The 20,021-nt window shown below is 37.7% G+C and overlaps 1 protein-coding gene across 1 annotated transcript in view; it reads right to left on the reverse strand.

Moving 5' to 3' along the window:
- The window catches only part of DNAH11 (dynein, axonemal, heavy chain 11), a 142,960-nt gene that overhangs the window by 34,380 nt on the left and 88,559 nt on the right, over window positions 1-20,021 (reverse strand). The window contains 6 exon segments of the mRNA XM_009879580.1: window positions 1,612-1,734; window positions 3,028-3,263; window positions 6,056-6,186; window positions 6,189-6,240; window positions 10,466-10,600; window positions 19,791-19,892. Of these exon segments, the coding sequence (XP_009877882.1) occupies window positions 1,612-1,734; window positions 3,028-3,263; window positions 6,056-6,186; window positions 6,189-6,240; window positions 10,466-10,600; window positions 19,791-19,892 (779 nt within the window).

Below are 20,021 nucleotides of genomic sequence, written 5' to 3' on the forward strand. Positions count from 1 at the left end.
ACCAATTTTATTTAATCTTTCTTTAACATTTTCTCTTGTAACAATCCAAAACTGTGCAAGTGCTGTAAACACTCTTTAAGTAACATTTGAGACCCATCCAAAAATGTATCTCTGACATTTTACCATAATAAAAATCATATTCTTCAACATGAAAAATGTAGCTTGTTGATGTGTTGTTTGAAAACAGGAATAGAAGAAAGGGAGACTTTCAGGCTTAAAAATAAATTCACGTTTGAGTGGAGACAGTAACATGGCATTTCAGTTCACCAGATGAAACGTTTAGTGAGGTTTACCAACTTGACTCTTATGCAACCACAAATCAACACTATTCTTTATGTAACAGCTGCCTTGAAAACTCAACAATCGTGCTGGAAGTTTTCATGAAAAGTGATGGAACACATTACAGACTGAAATTCTCTTGCACCAAGGACTTAAGTACAAGCCCCTTTACTTTTGCATCCTGAAAATGTGTTTCTAAAGGTATCTTAATTAGATCTTACAAAATATTTTTGATGGCGTTTTCTAAACTTGACAACATTTTTTTCAAAATCTAAGGGAAAAGGGGGCATTGGAACGAAAGATGTGATTCGCAGATATCGCCCACAAAAGGTCAGAACATGAGGTTTCCCTCCCTTGTACCAGCTACCACTCCTGCCAGAGCAGCATCAGAACAGGGAAGACACATTAACTCAGCCCTATGTTACCTCATTCCAGTTTGAACCTCCCACTGGAGGTTCAGCTACAGACCTCTGGGGTGGAGCTCACACAGGTGTGAGAGCTGTGGTCCTTCTATTGCGAGGGAGAGGTCAGAACAGTCCCTGTACTCGGCTGTTTGGAGCCCTCACATGAGAAATGAGTGAGTTTTGGTACTAGCAGACTAGGTTTCTGCAAAAAAACCCAGAAGAGATAGCAACACCACTGCTACATCTGCCTTGATGGATTTGTGAACGCTATCAACTGGACTGGTTTGATGGACGGGATGTTGGCAGTAATGCCAATGTAAAGAGTCCCAATCTTTGGCTGCTCATCTCTGCCTCGTGTTGTAGCATATCAGTTTTTCCTCATTAGCTTTTTTTCTTATTTTTTAAACCATTTCATTGACTTTATTCATGGGGTGGCCCAACAAACAGTTATGGCAACACTCTGCAAAGTGGAGGCATGGTTTCCTTATGCTGATATTGCAGCTGGAAATCCCTAAGTTGTTAAATCCAAACCTAGCCTGCCATTTCCAATGCTTTCCCTTTTGCTGTAGGTGCCTAACATGGAAATGAAATATTTTCTTTTCTTTTGAGCCAAATGATAATATATGCTCCTCTTTGGTTTGTTCCTTTTTTGAAGTAAAAAAAAAGTATTTTCAAACTCACATGAATATCAATATAAACATTTCAATATTTTGAGTCCAATTTTTGAATCGATAAGAGAATTTTGTCATCTAATCAGATGCAGATACTAACATTTTAATATCCACTCATCACCAGTTTTTAGGCATTGCATTTTAAAGAGAAATAAATATCTTCATGAAGGGTTATGAAGTAGTAAGCAAAATGTGGCAATCAAAGCAATATAGATCCAGTTGTCATGGAAAAATTCTGATTACTCAAGTATACTTACTTTCCCTTTTTAACTGTATGTCTTCCAAGCAGGGGATCAAGTGCGGAATCAAGAAATTCTCCCATGTTTTTGATTAGCACAGTCTCTCCACAAGCCAAAGCTCTTTCAATGGTCTTCAGAAACCTTAACATCAAAAATAAAAAAATAAACCCTCAAATACTAGATAAATGCTGGTTATAAAAAGAGTTATTTTATATAACAGAATAGGAGAAGTTTTTCTAAAACAGCATTGTTAAACCATGCAAAACTGTTCACGAAGAATTTCCCAGTGTTTAAGAGTTCAACAGTTTTGAGTTCAGTATCTTTCTACCTATGGTGTTGCTAGTCCTCATATGAAACAAAAAACATATTGCTGGGGCTTTTCTTATAACCAAATATGAGGATATAGCAGCACATTGAAGACACTGGAATCAACACAGAGAAGCTGGGGGAGCACATGTATCTTTTAGCTTCTGCTATTTTTTTTTAAATTTTATGGGTTTGTGTTATAGCTTTTGGTACATCCTTATCTAAACAATAAACACTTTCTTGAAGGGTTAGAATCTGCATGACCTGTGAGAACTCTGTTTCAACAGGCACTGAGGGCAGGTAATAGTGAAGGATTAGGTAAGCAGACAATAAAGCTTCACACAGAAGGGTACTACAGGGTATGAATGAAAAATGACAATTATTTGTGAGGGGTGGAAAAAGAACTATATAAAAATCAGGGCAGGTGAGGAAAAAGAGCTCATTCAGAGGGACAGACAGGTTGCATGATTAACACTTATTTAAAAAATGAGGCATTACTGCGACCATTTACTGTGTTGTGTAATTGTGTGTTATATCTGGAATTCAGTATAATAAACTCAGATAGCCCTTTCAAATGGAGCAGTTAAATCTTACCTAGTTGTCTCCCTAAATCAAAGTAAACATTGAGAAAAGATATGACAGATCAGTCACATGCAAGTGCTATCAGCTTACATATGATTCAGTAATAGCAATGAGAATTAAAAATACGTTTGTTTACCAGGAAAGGGCCCAATATTGGCTTTTGCCTCGAATGCCATTCACTGGATTGAATCTTTCCCTCTGTAAGGTACATGTGCAGTGTTCTGCTGACTAAACTGTACAGTATAAGTAAGGTCACATCACCCAGCTTTGCACCTTACCTATTGAAAAAGTGATTTGCCCCTCACAAAAAGCGCACCTCAACTTCCACTTTATTTCCTCCTCAACACTTGAAAGCAGCATTAAAAAAAAAGGTCCCCTTGCAAGCAACATTTTAAATGGAGAATGATGCTATGGATAAATAAGCAGCAGCATTGTAACATTTCAAGTCTTCGAGTAAATGCATTCCAACAAACACCAATCCCTTACAAAAAATAGGGGAACTTGAGGGCAGTAAACATGGAAGCCAATTCTCCAGCACGCACATACCCTTCCTGGACTCGACATATGACTTTAAGGTCAGCTCCATATTTATTCTTTATCCATTTAATTCCCTGCTGCTGGGGATCCATCATCAGAGGCCAGCGCTCGCAGTTTGTTAGAATAGTGGCATTTTCTGTTGACATCCTATCACCGGGCAGTCCCTTGTGACTCCATGCCGCAATCACAGCATCATCCTTCAACGTGGCAATCGGGTCCGGGCCCTCCGTCACAGGACTAGGAACCTTTGAATCAGAGCGGAATATAATCACCCAGCAGGGTTACCAAGCAGCAAGACATGACTCAGTGCAATGCACAAGGTAACTGGGCTGGATAGAAATTAAGGCAGAAAGGTAAGGGGGATCCCTGCGCAGATCAGATGCAAAAGAATATACTAGGAAATGTGATGTGAAGCAGCTTATTATATTTATCTGGGATTTTAAAAAAATGTGTTTTCATTTAAGACTTTTATAGTTCGATAAAGTTAAAAAAACACACCATACATAATAAATTTCTTTGTATATGGATTCTGAAATTGCAAATTCAATGCTCATGTACGCTCGAGTGTGTATTTCTGGAATGTAAGTCAGTATTTACCTACGCCAAAATTCCAAAAACAGGATTCCCATGTTATTACTACAGTTCAGCTTGGTGTTAGCTAGACCAAGAGCCAGAGAATGGGACCATCTCCAGGGGCAGAGGCAGCCTTGGAACTCCCTGCGTGGCACCAGCTGTGGCAACGCTCTCGTGTGCGCGCCCGTTCGCTAAGAAGGAAGCCGCCACCTCCGCGTACGCTAGAGCGGCCGTCAGACAGCCACGCTTGCTGGATACTATCTTGTTGCAGGCATTTACAAGGAGATGAAATCAAAAAGCAATGGCACATCTGAAATCAGTGCTTACTGAACGGGTATGGGTGGGAAGGGAAATGCCTAGCGCAACACAACAGAGTAAGAGAGAGTGAACAACTAACTTATTTGGGGGAAAAAAAAAAAAGTGGCTAGTGGAAGTATAAAAGAATATCTACACCAGATGCCTGGAATTAAATTTTTCCTTACTGAAGCAAAGGGCAAACCCCCACCAATTCCTTCATGACGTTATCCCAGGCTTTCAAATTTGTGATTGGATTAAATTCTGGATAAAAAAAAAATAAAACCCCATCAATTAAAGGAAAGCACAACATCATTAGTATCTAGCCTGAACTATCTTCTACTCCATTCAAAAGTGTTTTAAAAACTCTTCCATCAAATTTTTCCTCCTCCCTAGACATGTATAGTCCTTAGTGCTGGCTTGTAGACTGGAGATGCTTTTGCAAGTGCACACTGAAAGAAAAAAGCATGTAAATCTGGTGGTTATTTATAAAGAAAATCATTGCATATATTTGAGATTTGCACCATACCTCTAGTGCAGTTTCTGTGGCACAATGTCATAGTTATCATATTATTACAAAATACATACCACCTTAAAATTGTCTAACCCCCGATTCTAATCAGAAAGCCCAAAATAAACCTAACTTTTGATGAACTTGCTGAAAATACGAGCACAAAGGAACTGACAGGCATACACTCCCCTCTGCAAGCATGCAACATATTTATCTCCTGTGCGTAATACTTTTATCTAAATATACCAGAGGACTGAAAATATGATTTGTTTTATCTCTGGACTGTAAGACAAGCAATACAATCATTTCCACGAGCTGAAATACTTCCTTGTGGAAAACACTAGCATTGGGGTATTATTAGGGTTTCTAATACAAATTTTCACACAATGCAAGAAAAATATTTTAATATATAGATAAATCTATTGTCCCTGTATCTGCACAAAACCAATACTTCATGGCATAGAACTCCTGGTTGTTCCTTCTAAATAGGACTATTAATAAACATCTATTTTTAATATCACTTCCCAAATGCATTTCTCTCCTCTTTTCCACTCTTCCCCACTTGCAGGAAAACGATTAAAACTGAAATGAGGTATTTTATCTCCGTGCTGTTCAGTGAAAGCATCTTAAAAAGTAAGAAGTTAGATATGGATTATTTTTATTTACAAAAATGTTCAGTCCATTTCAGAGGATTCTTAAAAGAGTTATGAATGTCATTTATCTCCAGGGTCCCACTACTGAAAACAAATATAGAGGGGTAATTTTTTCTACCTATCAGCATTAGGCTGCAAAGTAGAAGGAAGTTTTTGAGAAAGAACTTCATCTGTGGACAAATTTTGGGTGGAAAAGGACAGGGAGATGTTCCAGGCAAAACAAAGCTCCACACAAATTAGTGACTATTAAACTCTCGCAGAAAGCAAACGTCTACAAAAAGATGCCCCCACAAATCCTGAGTGCTGACCTGGGGAAGCTTGGATTTGGCTTTAACTGCATTGCCAGAGTGTCCTCAGGCAACTGAGCTCTCCTGCCGTGCCTTAGCTTTGCGCTTTAAAATGGGGTGAGAGTTCCACACATCACATATTTCAGAGAGTTAACTACATTAATCATGATACAATGCTGTGATTTGTGGCACATAAGAAACAGGAAACAAGTAGGAAGAGGTTGAGGAGCATTTGCAATAGTAAGAAAGATAGGAATGGTCCAACACTTCACAAGGAAGGATGGGGAAAGCTTTAAAGAGACAAGTCTAAGGGTTACACCCTCTCTGCATTTATTGAGTACTATCATGGTTTCCTCCGCGTACAGAGAAATGGGGATTATCACAACTACCTGGAGCTGAAAAGCTAAGCAGAATAAGTCTCTACACTCTCTGTCACCATTTATAGCATTCGCTGTTACACAGGTGTCACAAAGGATAGAATTTGGCATAGAGAATCGGAAAGGGATGGGATTTTCTTTTGCCATAGAGAACTTAACCTCTCTCTGCCATTCCCATATATATAAATATACAGATACATGTATATATATATGCACACTAGAAAAAAAATACTCATGAAGAGTATTTTATAGCCACTTTTAAATACAGATCTGTACTTCAAATTTTTGAAAGGCAGCAACTTTAACAAACCTGACTCTTCACTGGAGGCTCCCGCTTTTTACAGTAAATTTTAGCTTTTGTGACTTCAGAAAAGGAATCCAGAGATGTTCCCTCAGTTCCTGGCAATACTGTTTTGTGGAGGGTCCAAGGTAAGACACAAATGCTTCTGTTCATAAGACGTCACTGCATAAATTTTCTTTTGTGCTTCGAGGTTTTTAAGGGACTGGCTCCCACGCATATTTTCAGACTGCAAAGCAAAATTAGAAAACATTATCTCCTGAACAACTTGGAAGTGACAGAACGTTTAATCTCCATGTTAAAAAAGAGAAGCACCCGAAAGTACAACAGGAAAGGTACTCTGTCAGCAAGAGATATGCTACCTAAGACTGCTAAGCTGGAAACAATCCATACTTTCTGGTGGTGATTTGAAGCCTTTGAAGCTGAAAAAATAGGATGGAGCTCTTAATCAAGTATTCTATGTCCTTCCCTTGTCTGATTTTTTTCTGTAATTGGTGCTTTTGTCTAGTCCAGATACAGTATGGTGGACACATGGCAATACTGGTGGCATCTGGCATACTACTGTCAACTACAGAATGGCACTACTGCCTTGTGCAAAGTGCAATCATTTGCAGCAAGATTCAGAAAAAGCAAGGAAACAAGAAAAAAGAAATGAAGAAAAGAGAAAAAGCTGTTTCAACCTCAATAAAGATGTGACTTCTATTTTTTTTCTCAGGCTTTTTTCCAAGGGAAGAGATAGGGCAGAAGAGTCGCAGGTTTTTTCCCTCTTATTTGTCTGGCTTGTTTTACCTGCTAGCTACAGAAGTTTTACTACTGAGTTAAGAGCTAGTAATTATTTGGAATTTTGACAGGAGGAAAGACGAGGGTGGTCAAACACACAGATTGCCCAGACAGGTTGTGGAGCTTCCATCCTGGGAGTTACTCAAAACCCAACTGGACATGGTCCTGGGCAATCTGGTCTAACCAACCCAGTTTGAGCATGGGGGGTGTGTGTGGCCTAAATGATCTCAGAAGGTTCCTTCCAGCCACAATGATTCTGTCAAAGTTTAACTCTAGAAATTGTTTTCTTCGTATTCTTCTTTCCCCCACAGAGAGCCTGGATTTCTGGAATCGCTTGTGCACTTTGCAGAGTTTGTCTTAACCCTGGGATATTTTGGATGAATAGTCAGGAATGGTCTCAGATATTGATGATTTCTTATCAGTAGCTATACGGAAAGCTGTTATTTTATTCCATGTACATTGTAAAGACAGCCCACACTCTATTTAAAATGTTGAAATGGTGATTAAAGAATTTCACAGAAATTAAAGTGTCTTCTTTAAAGAAAGCTAATGTTTAAGATACGGATCAAATCATCATCTGTTTTTCAATCAGAACTTATGACATGGTATAAAAACCAAACTAGCAGTGTTTGGCATGTGGTACTTTGTTTGTTCTGTGTATACAATTCCCAGCAAAGGAATGAACGTATGCATGGATGTATGCTCAAATAGTTTCAGCATGGAAAGGAAGGTAGAACTTAATCATCCATTAGAGTCGTCTTCAAACTAATGAAATTCTAGATGTAAAATTGGAATAGACTGCTATAACCTTTCTTCCTTGTTTGTACTGTTTGAAATACTCAGGATAAAATAAAAGGTGTTTCACAGTTTGTTCACTTGCATCAGGGAAACCTCAGGAAGGCATTCTCCAGTGCGCAGAGGGACTGAAGCAAAGAAAGGGGCAGCATGAAAGCGGGAAAGCACACTGCTGAACAATTTACAAGGACTGTCCTTTACCCACTGTCCATACAGACAGGTATTTTTCATACCGATGACAATAATCAAAACATATTTTTCCAGCCCTTTACATGACGTAATCAAAATCAATGAAAATCGCTGAATAGAAAGTATCCTCCATATTTCAAGTAATTCCATGTAAAATGCTTGCATTTTGCTGGTGCTCACTGCTTGAGAACTTAAAAGAGTACTTTTAGATGTGCTCATTCTTGAAAGCCTTACAAATGTATAAAATCAATCTCAAATAACAACTCGTTCTCATTTAAAAAAGAAATTTCTATGTGGCCAAAATCAAAGAAACAAAATAATCGTTAAATTTGATATTCATGAAGTATTTTCCTTATGTATTTTTCAGAAAATCAGAAATATTTACTGAAATGGTTAAACATCCTATCCTCCAAAGACAGACACAGAATTCTACAATAACAGAATACCCAAACCCTTTTTTTAATAATAGGAATATGAAACATCCCCTAAGAAAATGGAAGCATCTTTCATCAAAGTATGTGCTTAAAAGAGTGAGCATTTAAATGTTTCACAGTGTAAATGCAGGAACTCAGTGTGTGAAGGCCTCCTAAGCCCCAATTACATTCATAAGAGTTGCCCAACAAATGACACGTAAAGGACTATCCCTGTTGAAAGCTCTAACAGCAATCTTTGTAATGTAGCAGTTCTGTTTTGAAGTATTTTAGACATCCATTTTTGCCTACATAAGTCATTGAATTCTTCTTTAAACCATTAACTGAAGGCAACAAGACAATAAATCCATTAATTTACAAGAGGGTTTTCTGATTTATCCACTCTCTCTTCTTGTTGTCACTGACCGGTAAGTCATAAACAATAAAGAGCACCCACCTCATTCTCCAAAATAGCTTTGAAATTTGAAGATTTACTAAACATAGAATGATTGTCTATTTAAATCTTCAGTAATTTTACCATACCACCCAAGCACCATAAATCACTAGTGACATTGGCTAACAAGGGTTTAAGAGTTGGAACATGCAGTGTAATAAATTTCCAGACAGTTAAAAATCACTATAATTTTATTCTAATGCATTATAGATTGCCTGTAATGTCATCCTGGCCGGGGTGACCCATTTCTAATTTTGAACAGCTGTTCAGCTCGGGAGTTAGTTAATGATTAAATATAAATTGCCTGATTTATTAGTCTGAATGGTTGAGCTTCCAGGTCAATGCTATATAGACAAAATCATCAGTCTTGATGCTTTTCAGAAGTTAACTGTCTCCTGTTCTAGTCAAAAAGAATTTATTCTCAGAGGAAAAGACTTGACGTTCTCAATTAATCCTTTTAAATATTTTTTTCCCTTAACTCATACAATAACATCACTAATAAAAACTCAAAACTTGGAGAAAAACTTCTTTTAACTATGTGTAAACCTTCAAATACAAGACGAGACTACCTATAGGAAAAGGGCATTGGTTTCCACAGAGCTTCCAAAGGTTTTGGAGATCTGCAGGGTCAGGCCAACAGTGACCGTCTCAGGCGTCTTGAGGCAAACAAAAGTTATCATACGCAGATAGTTACATCTACTTTATTGTTTTTCTACCGAAGGAAAGATTATTTACATATTTTACATTTCTAGGCATATTAATTTCAGAATTGGGTATCAAAACCAGATCTGTTTTAATTGCACTGGGGTTTTTTGATTAGTTCTATACTTTTACAATTATTTTTTTTTTCCAAACTGATTTGATCTTGATTGCCAGCCTCTGCTGGGAGATTTGCAGAAATAAAAGTCTTCACTCTCTGATCTTAGAAAGCAAAGTCACAGGGACTTTATGAAATCCAACTTAAAATATTTATTCAGACTGCCTTGGGAACTCACATAGTAGTGTAATTATTATTTGTACTTTTTGTTTCCTGTTATTTACACTTATTTGCCAAAAAGGAACGGTTAAAATTCTAGATGATGAATTGAGACACCACGATTTCTGTAAAGACCTAGGAGAGACTGCACGGCAATGCTGTGGCTGACTTGAACGGTTACTGACCGTTAAATAGGCATGCGTTAACCTTAATGATGTTGGTCTGCAAATAAAGCTAATAACCACACTGAAATATATATAATTTTAACATAAATACATTTCATTCTTATTTAAAAATTAATAGTTTCTGCAAAAGGAAAAAAACAAAAGCAAACAGCAAATATGATTGGTGCCTTCCACTTATTTACAAGCTAAAGTGCAACGGGGGCAGATGCAGGGCGACTCCATCCTGACCTAGAGGATTATTCAGTCTTTCTGCTCATTAACTAGAGGCTGCCCAGGCTGTCACAATGTGTTCACAGTTGTGTATAAATGTGGTGACTTAGTTATCGAGACTTCTCTCTAGCAATCATGCCAATATCAGTTGCTCAGCAATACACGATCTTTAGGAAATGCAATTGTGGTGCAGCACATTTTACTTCTCAGGATTTTATTGTGGGTTTATTTGTGGTTTGTGGGTGGTTTTTTTGGGGCGGTTGTTTTCTTTTTTTTTTTCTTCAATTAAATGATTTCTAATAAGGGCCATCTTGTCACCTGTCTCCCCCCAGCCTTTCCCCACCCCACCCCACCCCCCCCCAATCCTCAAAAATTTAAGTTTAACCCCACGCTCAAAAAAACATTTCAAGTACTTCAAAACTTGCACTAGCAAGTACATTCAGGCAAAATCTTACCTCAATTCCCATGACCAACCTGTTTGCCCACTCAATAGTTTTATTTGTTCAGTTTACATCGTCTTGACATTGGACTTTCTCTGCAACTGCTTTCTCGAGTGATGCTGTGAGCTCACGCAGACCACTATCCAGAACCTATTCAGAAAAGGGATGGGTAAATACTACTGCTTAAGGTTTGCTGGTTTTTTTTTTGGTGTTATTTTGCTTTGTTTTTTAAATAATATATTTTAATGACAATAATGGTAGACAGTACCTTTAAGTCTGAAGGATACAAACTTTAGAGCAAATGTTTTGTTGTACTCTATGTTCTTTCTACAGCTCCCAGCGCAATTGTAAGCACGCTAACACCAATCTAAAAAAATCCCTTACCAAATATCCATTTAATTGGTAGAGATCAGGTGCATGGAGATAATAATAGGAGGAAATATTTTTGCTTGATGACAACAGCCTGTATTACAGTAGGATATAGACATCCCAGACAAAACTGCAAGTTTATTACACTTGATTCAGTAACAAACATCCTATGCTATTGTAGCTATGTCCTATGCATGCCAGAGCATTTAAAATTGTGCCAGAGATGATAAAAAAAAATTGCAAAACCAGAATTATTATTTGTATTTTGGATATGAGCCTGGTGGCATAAAAAGACCCCGCAATTGCTCTGGAGTGGACAGACTGGTTTCACTAGCGGCAGAAAACAAGCAGACGTCCTGCATGCTGATCCACACCTTCACCAAAGAGCTTTAACCACACTTGTATGCACTCTGCTGAAAACGCAGCACCATGGCATCCCTCTGCTTTCCGGGATTTCATACGGAATGTACCTCAACTTGGTAGCAGCCTCTGCTCACCCCCAGCAAGCCCCGCAAATTTCCTTAGACTGCTCAGACCCTTTGTTTTCCTTCAATCTCCATCACTTTTGTCATATAACTGGTAATTCGCTGAGCTGCAGCATTTTCTCCAGATTCTCTTGACTGAGTAGCTAGGATGACATGGGATTTTTAGATAAAATCATGTAAAATTGTTTCTGTTAATGCCTACTTAACTAAAACAGCTGAAAGATGCTTGGATGAGGAGCTATCTTGTTATTGGTGTTGAGGATACAACACCCTGTCTTTCTGAAAAAAATCAGAAATGAGAAATATGGAAATGATCAGACAAGAATAGTCAACAAAACAGGGGGGAAAAAAATAAATCACAAGTCTCTTCTGGTTGTAAAACCCAAAACTCCAAATTACTGCATTTGTTCATCAAAAAGAACCAAAATGAGGAAAGCCACCCCTGATCCGTTTATCTCAGTTTTCCCTTTCATCAGGAAGATAAACACTTACATTCTTTCCTGCTCTATCAGAAAAAGAGATAACCGTCTCCAGCTCAGCAAACTAAGAAGAACTAATAAAAAGAAAGGTGTTAAAAAAGTCAGATAGTTGAGTGATAAAAGCTAAGATAACACCTTAAAAAGTATTATTTTTACAAATAATCAGATGAGGCAAAAGTTGAATAAAGAACCAGGATTGAAAGATCATTTTGAATAACAGAAAAGACAAGGCAAGGCAACAGAGGCTGTAGCAGGCAAGTTGCCTGAAACTGTTTTATTTCTCTAGAGTAACTACAGAACTAAAAACAGTAAGTTCCACTTTAGAACAATTTTTTCCTATTTCAGGCTTAATAGAACCACCACAACAGGAGCAAGGAGTGCATACCTCCACAAAACCTTGGTGGTTTTGCAGGATCAAAGATTGAGATCTCATCTGCCAAAATTAGTGCTTGAATTCGTGGTATGCAATCAGGAAATTTAAAAATAATATATAAATTAAAAATGAGAAATGAGTTGGCAAAGAGGGAGAGATGAAATTACAACTTAGAACTTAATAAAGAAGGTCAGCTTGATTTCTTAGGGATAATGAGGCAGCCAATCCACTTTTTAATGGTGATGGATCTTAAATCCAGAGACCAATGAGGACTTTTGCTCAATAAGGGCATCTCACAGAGATGGGCTACAAGTAAAATTTCATCAGTCTAGCATGCAAGACATAAGAAGAATGAACACAGGAACAGTTCTCCCTCTTTTTTTTTTTTTTTTTAAAGAGACTTATTTCTAAACATCTCATGTTTGATTGCATGATAACATAGATCTGACCATAGTTCAAGTACACTCATCCATCAAAGGCTCAGCTAGCAAAGATGCAAGAACATTCTTCTGCAGCGAGACAGAGTAAGGAATGCCCCAACATCTCTGTAGGGTTTTTTTTTTTTGGTACATAATAGTCTCCTTTATCAGAGCACTTCCTACCTCATGACATATAGGAAATTTGTCACTACAAAACACGCCACTCCCTTTTGCCATTCTTTCATCAGATGTAACATAAATAAAGTGTAAGTCGAGCAACAGCAGGATTACATATTGCATTTTATACCCCAGTACTCTAAATACTATGGGATAAATCATGTGTTTCAAAAACACTTGTTATTGAGAAAGTTAGTACCAGAGAACTATGCTCCACAAATCACAGCAGAAAGCCATTACGCTCCATGGCAAGTCTGCTGGACTGTGCCCTTGTATAATCCTTTTCGGGCACAGAGTGTATTTTCACTGTATTTACGTGTTCTCATATGTTAATAATAATGATTGTAATGATAAATAATACGAACTGCACCACATCTGCCAAAAGGATGAACTTGGCCCAACATTTTAGCCTTAACATTAATAAAAATACCACCTGTACTTCTCTTTATTTTTCATACTATAGGTGGACTTACTGTAATATATATGTGAATGTAAAATCATAATTTTCACAAATATTTTTAGCAGATAACTGTAGTCTCTTTAAGGTTGTAAATCTGATTTAATTTCACTCAAAATACTTAAAAAATAATTTTGCTTATGAAGAAACAATCCTTTTTTTCTATTTCCTAACCCGTTCTTCTTTCCGTTTACTGTAAATATATAGCAATTGTTTGACTGGATAGACAAATCTATGTGTTCATGTATTAAAACTTTAACATGTAAGAAAGGATCACAAGGCATCACCATCCACAGGGTATTTTTTTATCATCTTTAAAACATTGTAAATGTCTAAAATGAGATACTGTATTAGTACCAGCTTGTATATATTTGAGATTAAAAAAAAAAAGTGACAATATTGTGACAATATTCATGACAATATTGTCCATAGGAACACAGAATCATAGAATCATTTAGTTTAGAAAAGACCTTTAAGATCATTGAGTCAAACTGTAAACCTAACACTGTCAAGTCCACCACTAAACCATGTCCCTCAGTGCAACATCTACACTTCTTTTAAATACCTCCAGGGATGGCAACTCCACCACTTTCCTGGGCAGCCTGTTCCAATGCTTTGTAATATTTTGATGAAGAAATTTTTCCTAATACCCAATCTAAACCTACCCTGGTGCAACTTCAGGCTGTTTCCTCCTGTCCTATCACTTGTTACTTGGGAGAAGAGACCAACGCTCACCTCACTACAACCTCCTTTTAGGTAGATGTAGACCATGGTAAGGTCTCCCCTCAACCTCCTTTTCTCCAGACTAAGCAACCCCAGTTCCCTCAGACACTCCACATAAGCCTGGTGCTCCAGACCCTTCACCAGCTTCGTTGCCCTTCTCTGGACACGCTCCAGCACCTCAATGTCTTTCTTGTAGTGAAGGGCCAAAAACTGAACACAGTACTCAAGGTGTGGCCTCACCAGTGCCGAGTACATGGGGACGATCACTTCCCTAGTCCTGCTGGCCACACTATTCCCGATACAAGCCAGGATGCTGTTGGCCTTCTTGGCCACCTGGGCACACTGCCGGCTCCTTGTCAGCCGGCTGTTGACCAACACCCCCAGGTCCTTTTCTGCCAGGCAGCTTTCCAGGCACTCTTCCCCAAGCCTGTAGTGCTTCATGGGGTTGTTGTGACCCAAGTGCAGGACCCGGCACTTAGGCTTGTTGAACCTCATACTATTGGCCTCGGCCCATTGATCCAGCCTGTCCAGATCCCTCTGTAAAGCCAGCCTTCCCTCAAGGAGGTTAACACTCCTGCCCAACTTGGTCTTGTCTGCATACTTACTGAGGGTGCACTCAATCCCATCGTCATTTATCATTTAAAGATACACTCTGGAAGCCATGGAAAGCGAAAGGAGGTTAGTTTAACTGTGCTGTCGAGGTTGAAGACATACAGTTAATTACTAACAGCTGCACCAATTATAATCAGTCAAGAACTGCTGGGCACAAAAACTTCCATATGAAAAATACGTACAACTCTCCTTCTCCCTCTCTTTGCCAAAAGAAAGAAGCTGAATTATGAGACAGGGAGCACAGAACATCCGTGAATGCAGGAGCAAAGATCACTAACAACTAATACTCTACCTTCAAGTCTATTCTTTAGAAAATTGGATGGAGATGGGAAAGAGACAGGTAAATAAATAAACAGAAGGGAAAACAACATGAAATAAACTGAAGGACAAGGGGCAAATGAATACGTGGATTGATGCTTGGATAATGATAAGGAATACTCTAATGCCACTGCAAAGGCCTTAAAAAGAGACTAGATAGAAGAGTAACTGCTTCACTGCTCTTACTGAGTTTCCTTAGCTCCAGAATGGAGAGGACTACTGAAAACTAACATTCGTAAATGACATACAAAATCTCTCTCTCTTATGTACTGCAGGATATCATGCAGATTCAGATGAATTTGCACTGGTGGAGTACCTTCTTCTTGTGGGATCTATATACTGGCCTTGTGCAAGCTTAAAAGAAATTTCAGAGGATGACTTGATAGGGCTGCACATCACCTTGACAACTACTGACAAAGAGGTTGTGGGTGAGGTAAAAACTTCTTGCAGACTGGATACAGTAAGCAGATAGCCCAGATAGAGATATAGAAAAATGTCCATATATTGAGAGTGACCTTCCTTCAACATTAGAGGAATTCTTTTTTTTTTACAGACTATGGATGCATACAACTGAAGTAAGGAATAAGAGCTTTCTACACGCTGATGGGGTAGAGAGGCTTATCAGCAGCTATGGTAAATAAAATCTAGGGACTTGACACTGAGAAGTGCCCGCGTTGTTCATTTTTTTCCAGAAAAAATACAAAGCCATTTGACAGACTCCCTTACACAGTAAATCATACCTTTAAAATGTCTGACTTAAGCCAGCTCAAACAGGTTGCACAGAGTAGAGGTGCCCATTACAAAACACTGAATCCAAACATTAAATGAAGCAGCTCAAGAAGTTATCATGGTTGGAAAAATTGAGCTGGTGAAACTTGGCTAGGTGTAAAACTCTCTGGAAAAGTGGAAGACAACTGGTGAATATTCATACAGCACTTCATTCTAACTCTAAAAATGGATGCCAGCAAAAAGTCAATCTTTCAATCTCAATTCGCGTCTTTTTATGACCTGGTTAATGCTACTGCTGTACATAACAGTCCTCCCCATGGGACATGACATTGAACATCACGTCCTTTAACATGTGAATTGATACAAGTTTCCAGCTGAGGAACTCAAGCTGGAAATGTAAGATTGAACAGCACAGTTCAGGATCACTGAATAGGGATGAAAATCTACAAAGTTATTCATATTCATTGCTGACCATGTTGTGCACATTTAGATGGAGAAAAAGGCTGAGCCCAGAAAGCTAAGCAGAGGGTCTGTGAAATGCCAGCTGTAACTACGGTTAAAACAAAACCAAGCAAAGTGGTGGATTTCACAAAATTAATAAGTATCAATTATGTTAAAAAGCAAAAGTGCAAAGACAGGAAAGGATCCTGTTCTGTACCCACCAGTCTGCAAAGCTCATTCCACCTACTGAACCTTACTAATGAACTCGGGCTCTCATCATCCTCCAACATTTCACAGGTAGGAAACCAGACACTAACAATCGGAGGAAATGCATCTCAGCCATAGAATTTTCTGTAATTGAAACTTCTTGTATTAACATTTTATAAAGTGGGTGTCATATCCTCAACTTGTTATAATTTTGGAAACTTAAACTTCCTTCTGAGATTCCTAGATTGTTTGAAGCTCTGGTGCATGCTAACATGGATTTTTTTTTTTTCCCCTTCTAGTTGCCGTCATGGGGAATCTATCAATGGCTTTTACACATGTGTCTTCATGTTATGCACTACACTTTTATAAACACTTTGATCACTTCCAGTCTGCCACACAACTATTAGAGAAGACATAAGTTAAACGTGCAATTAAAACTAGGTTACTTCAATCAATTTCAAATCTTTTCTTTAAATAACATTTTAAATCCTCTCAATGAACTAGAAATTGTATTCTTTCCTTTTTATGAGTACAATAGATAAATAAATCACTGTTAGTTGAAGTGTACATAAGCTTATGCACAGCTTATGGATACAGCATATGTACAGGTAAGTAGTTAATGGAAATTAGTAGTAACTTAGAAGTTAACTTCAATCACCTCACATACGGAAAAAAGCATGACAAATTAGATGAGAATCCTATTGCTAGCTGGAATTTGCAAGACATTTGAGTGAATAACAAAGTGCAAAGAATTGCACTGTAACTCAAGATTTTGAAGTTAAATGTTTGGAGGCTGCATAGTAGAATACTTAAAAGTGGTGACTGTACATTCTTCCTGAGAGATGACATGCCACATGTGGATTGCAAGAAGCAAATGTCCAAGAGACAGAAATGTCCAAGAGGAATAGTATGCCTTCGAAACAAAATTTTACCAATAATTCTCAGTAATTAAATGATGGATTAAGACTCAGTTATGGAAGTATATAAATTTTTCAGGTTTCTTCATATATAAAAATTGAATCCTTTTTTGGCATCTTCAAATGTCTGGACTGAGTCACGGCTGTTGCAAGAAACAAGCCAAAAGCAAGTTTTCCTGAGCCAGATGTGTGCAGCAGTGTCTACTATATCATTATAAAACTTTCTTACCCCTCAGTCTCAAAAGTGTTACAAATACATTTTAGCATACATAATATACACACTGCATAGACAAGTATTTCCTTTTCATTCTTCTGCTGAAGTTCACCTTCTTGTAAAATATTACTGGATGAACCAAATTTCTGCTTCATTTTTGGAATCATGAGATGGTATAGGCTAGAAGGACCTTCGGAGGCCATCCAGTCCATATCTCAGCTCAAAACAGGCCTAACTTCAAAATCTTCTTTCAAGTATCCACACTCAGACCCAGGTCTTCTTCCCTAAGCTATTAATGAATAAACAATAATCAAGAAGTATTGATAAAGAGTTCAAATCTTTTGTTCCAATATGTATTATTTTGCATTTATCAACAATGAATTCCACCAGCTATAGTGTTCTCCATTCAACAGCCTCATTAGCTCTGGAGCTTATTACTGCAATAAGTAATACCTACTAGAGAATCAAAAATTACAGCTACAGCTCCTTAAAAAAGTTCATCAGTTTGATCAGCCATGGTATGAATCAGTTACAAAAATAATAGTTTTAACTGTATCCTCCCACCTTGTAAAAGGAAGCCTGGTTGAACACGCAGTATGGATTTTATAAAGTGGTTAGGAAAAATATTCATATTAAATGACAATGTGACAACTGCTGGCCTAGCACAGGAAACAGATAACTGCAGAGGGAACTGCAACTTGGTCTGTGGTGCAGAATTCTTCCTACTAGGAACTACCTATAGGTGTGAGAAAAACCACTGCTAACCACCTCCAGAAAAATTCATGAGGAGATGAAAGGGGAAGTAAATAAATATAAAAAGACAGGACTAGTTTCAAAGTTGGAGGCTTACTGAACTGCAAGATCACCTAAAACAGGAAAGGGTTCTTCGACACACTGTCAGGCAAGGAACAGAGATGCATTAGTGCTCTGCTGAGAAACACGTTAAAGCAATAAAAGATACCATGAGTTTCAGGGGTAAAAGCTGTGTATTAAAAATAACTTTTAAAAAAATCATTAAAAGGCTATTTTTGTCCAAAAAGTAAGTATTTGCACTTAATAAACATACAGCAGCATAAATGTGTGAAAGAAAAAACATGATTCTTCAGAAAGCTATCTTTTAGTGTAGATACAGGCTTAACTAGGGCACGTGTACTTTGATCTCAACGGGCAACTCTGAGGTCACAAAGCTAAGGCTGTATCATATGGAGGCAAAATACACGCTGTAGCAGCTGATGAGATTTTTGGGGTGGCAGCAGAGGGGCCAGACGAGGAAGAGGGATGGTAAAAGCTATCTTTGTTTACCCATTTACTTTGTTTACTGCATCTCCTTCAGAGCAGGGAAAAAAAAAAAAGGATATTTGCAACAGCAGGAGGAAAAACAGGAAATTGCTGAAATAAAGAATGAAATTCCCCGATGTGATAACCGGCAGATTTCTAAGAGTTTCAGTAAAAGTGAATCTTATTCATTCTCTTAAATTGTTAAAACAGTGAGAACAACCTCCACATCACAGATTTGTTCAGCCTTCATTTAGTGCTTGATATCTTAAGTTCTGAGATTTCAGATCTAAATATTACCAACAAAAAAAGTCTTAAGCCAAGTGAAACCTTCTAAACCCAATTAATGCCGTATCTTTCAAAGCATTTGAAGCCTTCTTTGCTAAGTAAGGGTAATTAGCTTGCAGCAGAGAAACTCCTTCCACCCACCATCTCCCAAGATACCATGAGAGGTCTTTGTCTGTTTCAAGAGTGCTTTGTGTTGCTCCATTAAATGAATACTTAAAAACAACAAATAATCCCTCTCAAAAGTTCAATACATACTTAGTGGTAAATGTGATCTTCAATTCAACCATTAACTCAAAAGACATTTGCAAGTAAAAGACTAATCAAACTTTCCACTTCTGTGTGCATGCATGTGTATATGTGTTTGGAGGTCTTTAAAAAATAATCAAAGGAGATTTGATGTCATTTTTATGATATGTTTAATGAAAAACATAAACACAGATGAGCATGAGCTTCCAAAGCACTTCTGGAAGTTATTCCTATATTTCAATAGTTCATTACTCATATACACACCTGGCATATATTCCATATAAAAATCACAGCCAGTTATTTATATCAACTGTAATTTCAGTTTACAGTGGTTATAATGTGCCTAGATGGCTTTGAGGAAATTCAGCCATTTCTGATAAACAGCTTCATGTGCTACTACTGAAACTACGAAATGTTCTTCAGTAGGTTTGTGGGGAAAATAGTGGTAATCCCTCATGAAAACATATCTTTAATACTTGAACTAGGAAGTAATAAAATCCATAAAAATAAAATAAATCAACAAAATGAAATAAATAAATAAAATAAAACTAATAAAATTAAGTGGGCTCAAGATACTGGAGAATAACGCTTATTAATCAAGCAGTACTTACAAGAAGCTTTTTCCTGATGGCTTCTAGATTTTATGTAGCGGCTGCTAATTCAGCATTTGCCTGGGCCAATGCATAACGTTTTGACTCTGCCTCACAATACACCTTGAAAAAGACATACAACATAGGTACATTAGACAAGAAGTTGGTCTCACATTCATTGTAAAAATTACAAACGACTCCTGATGAAAGACTTTCAGATAATCCTTGTAGTCTGTCATTATATATATTTGC

Source organism: Charadrius vociferus, unplaced genomic scaffold (genome assembly GCF_000708025.1).
Source record: "Charadrius vociferus isolate BGI_N301 unplaced genomic scaffold, ASM70802v2 scaffold262, whole genome shotgun sequence".
NCBI lineage: Eukaryota > Metazoa > Chordata > Aves > Charadriiformes > Charadriidae > Charadrius > Charadrius vociferus.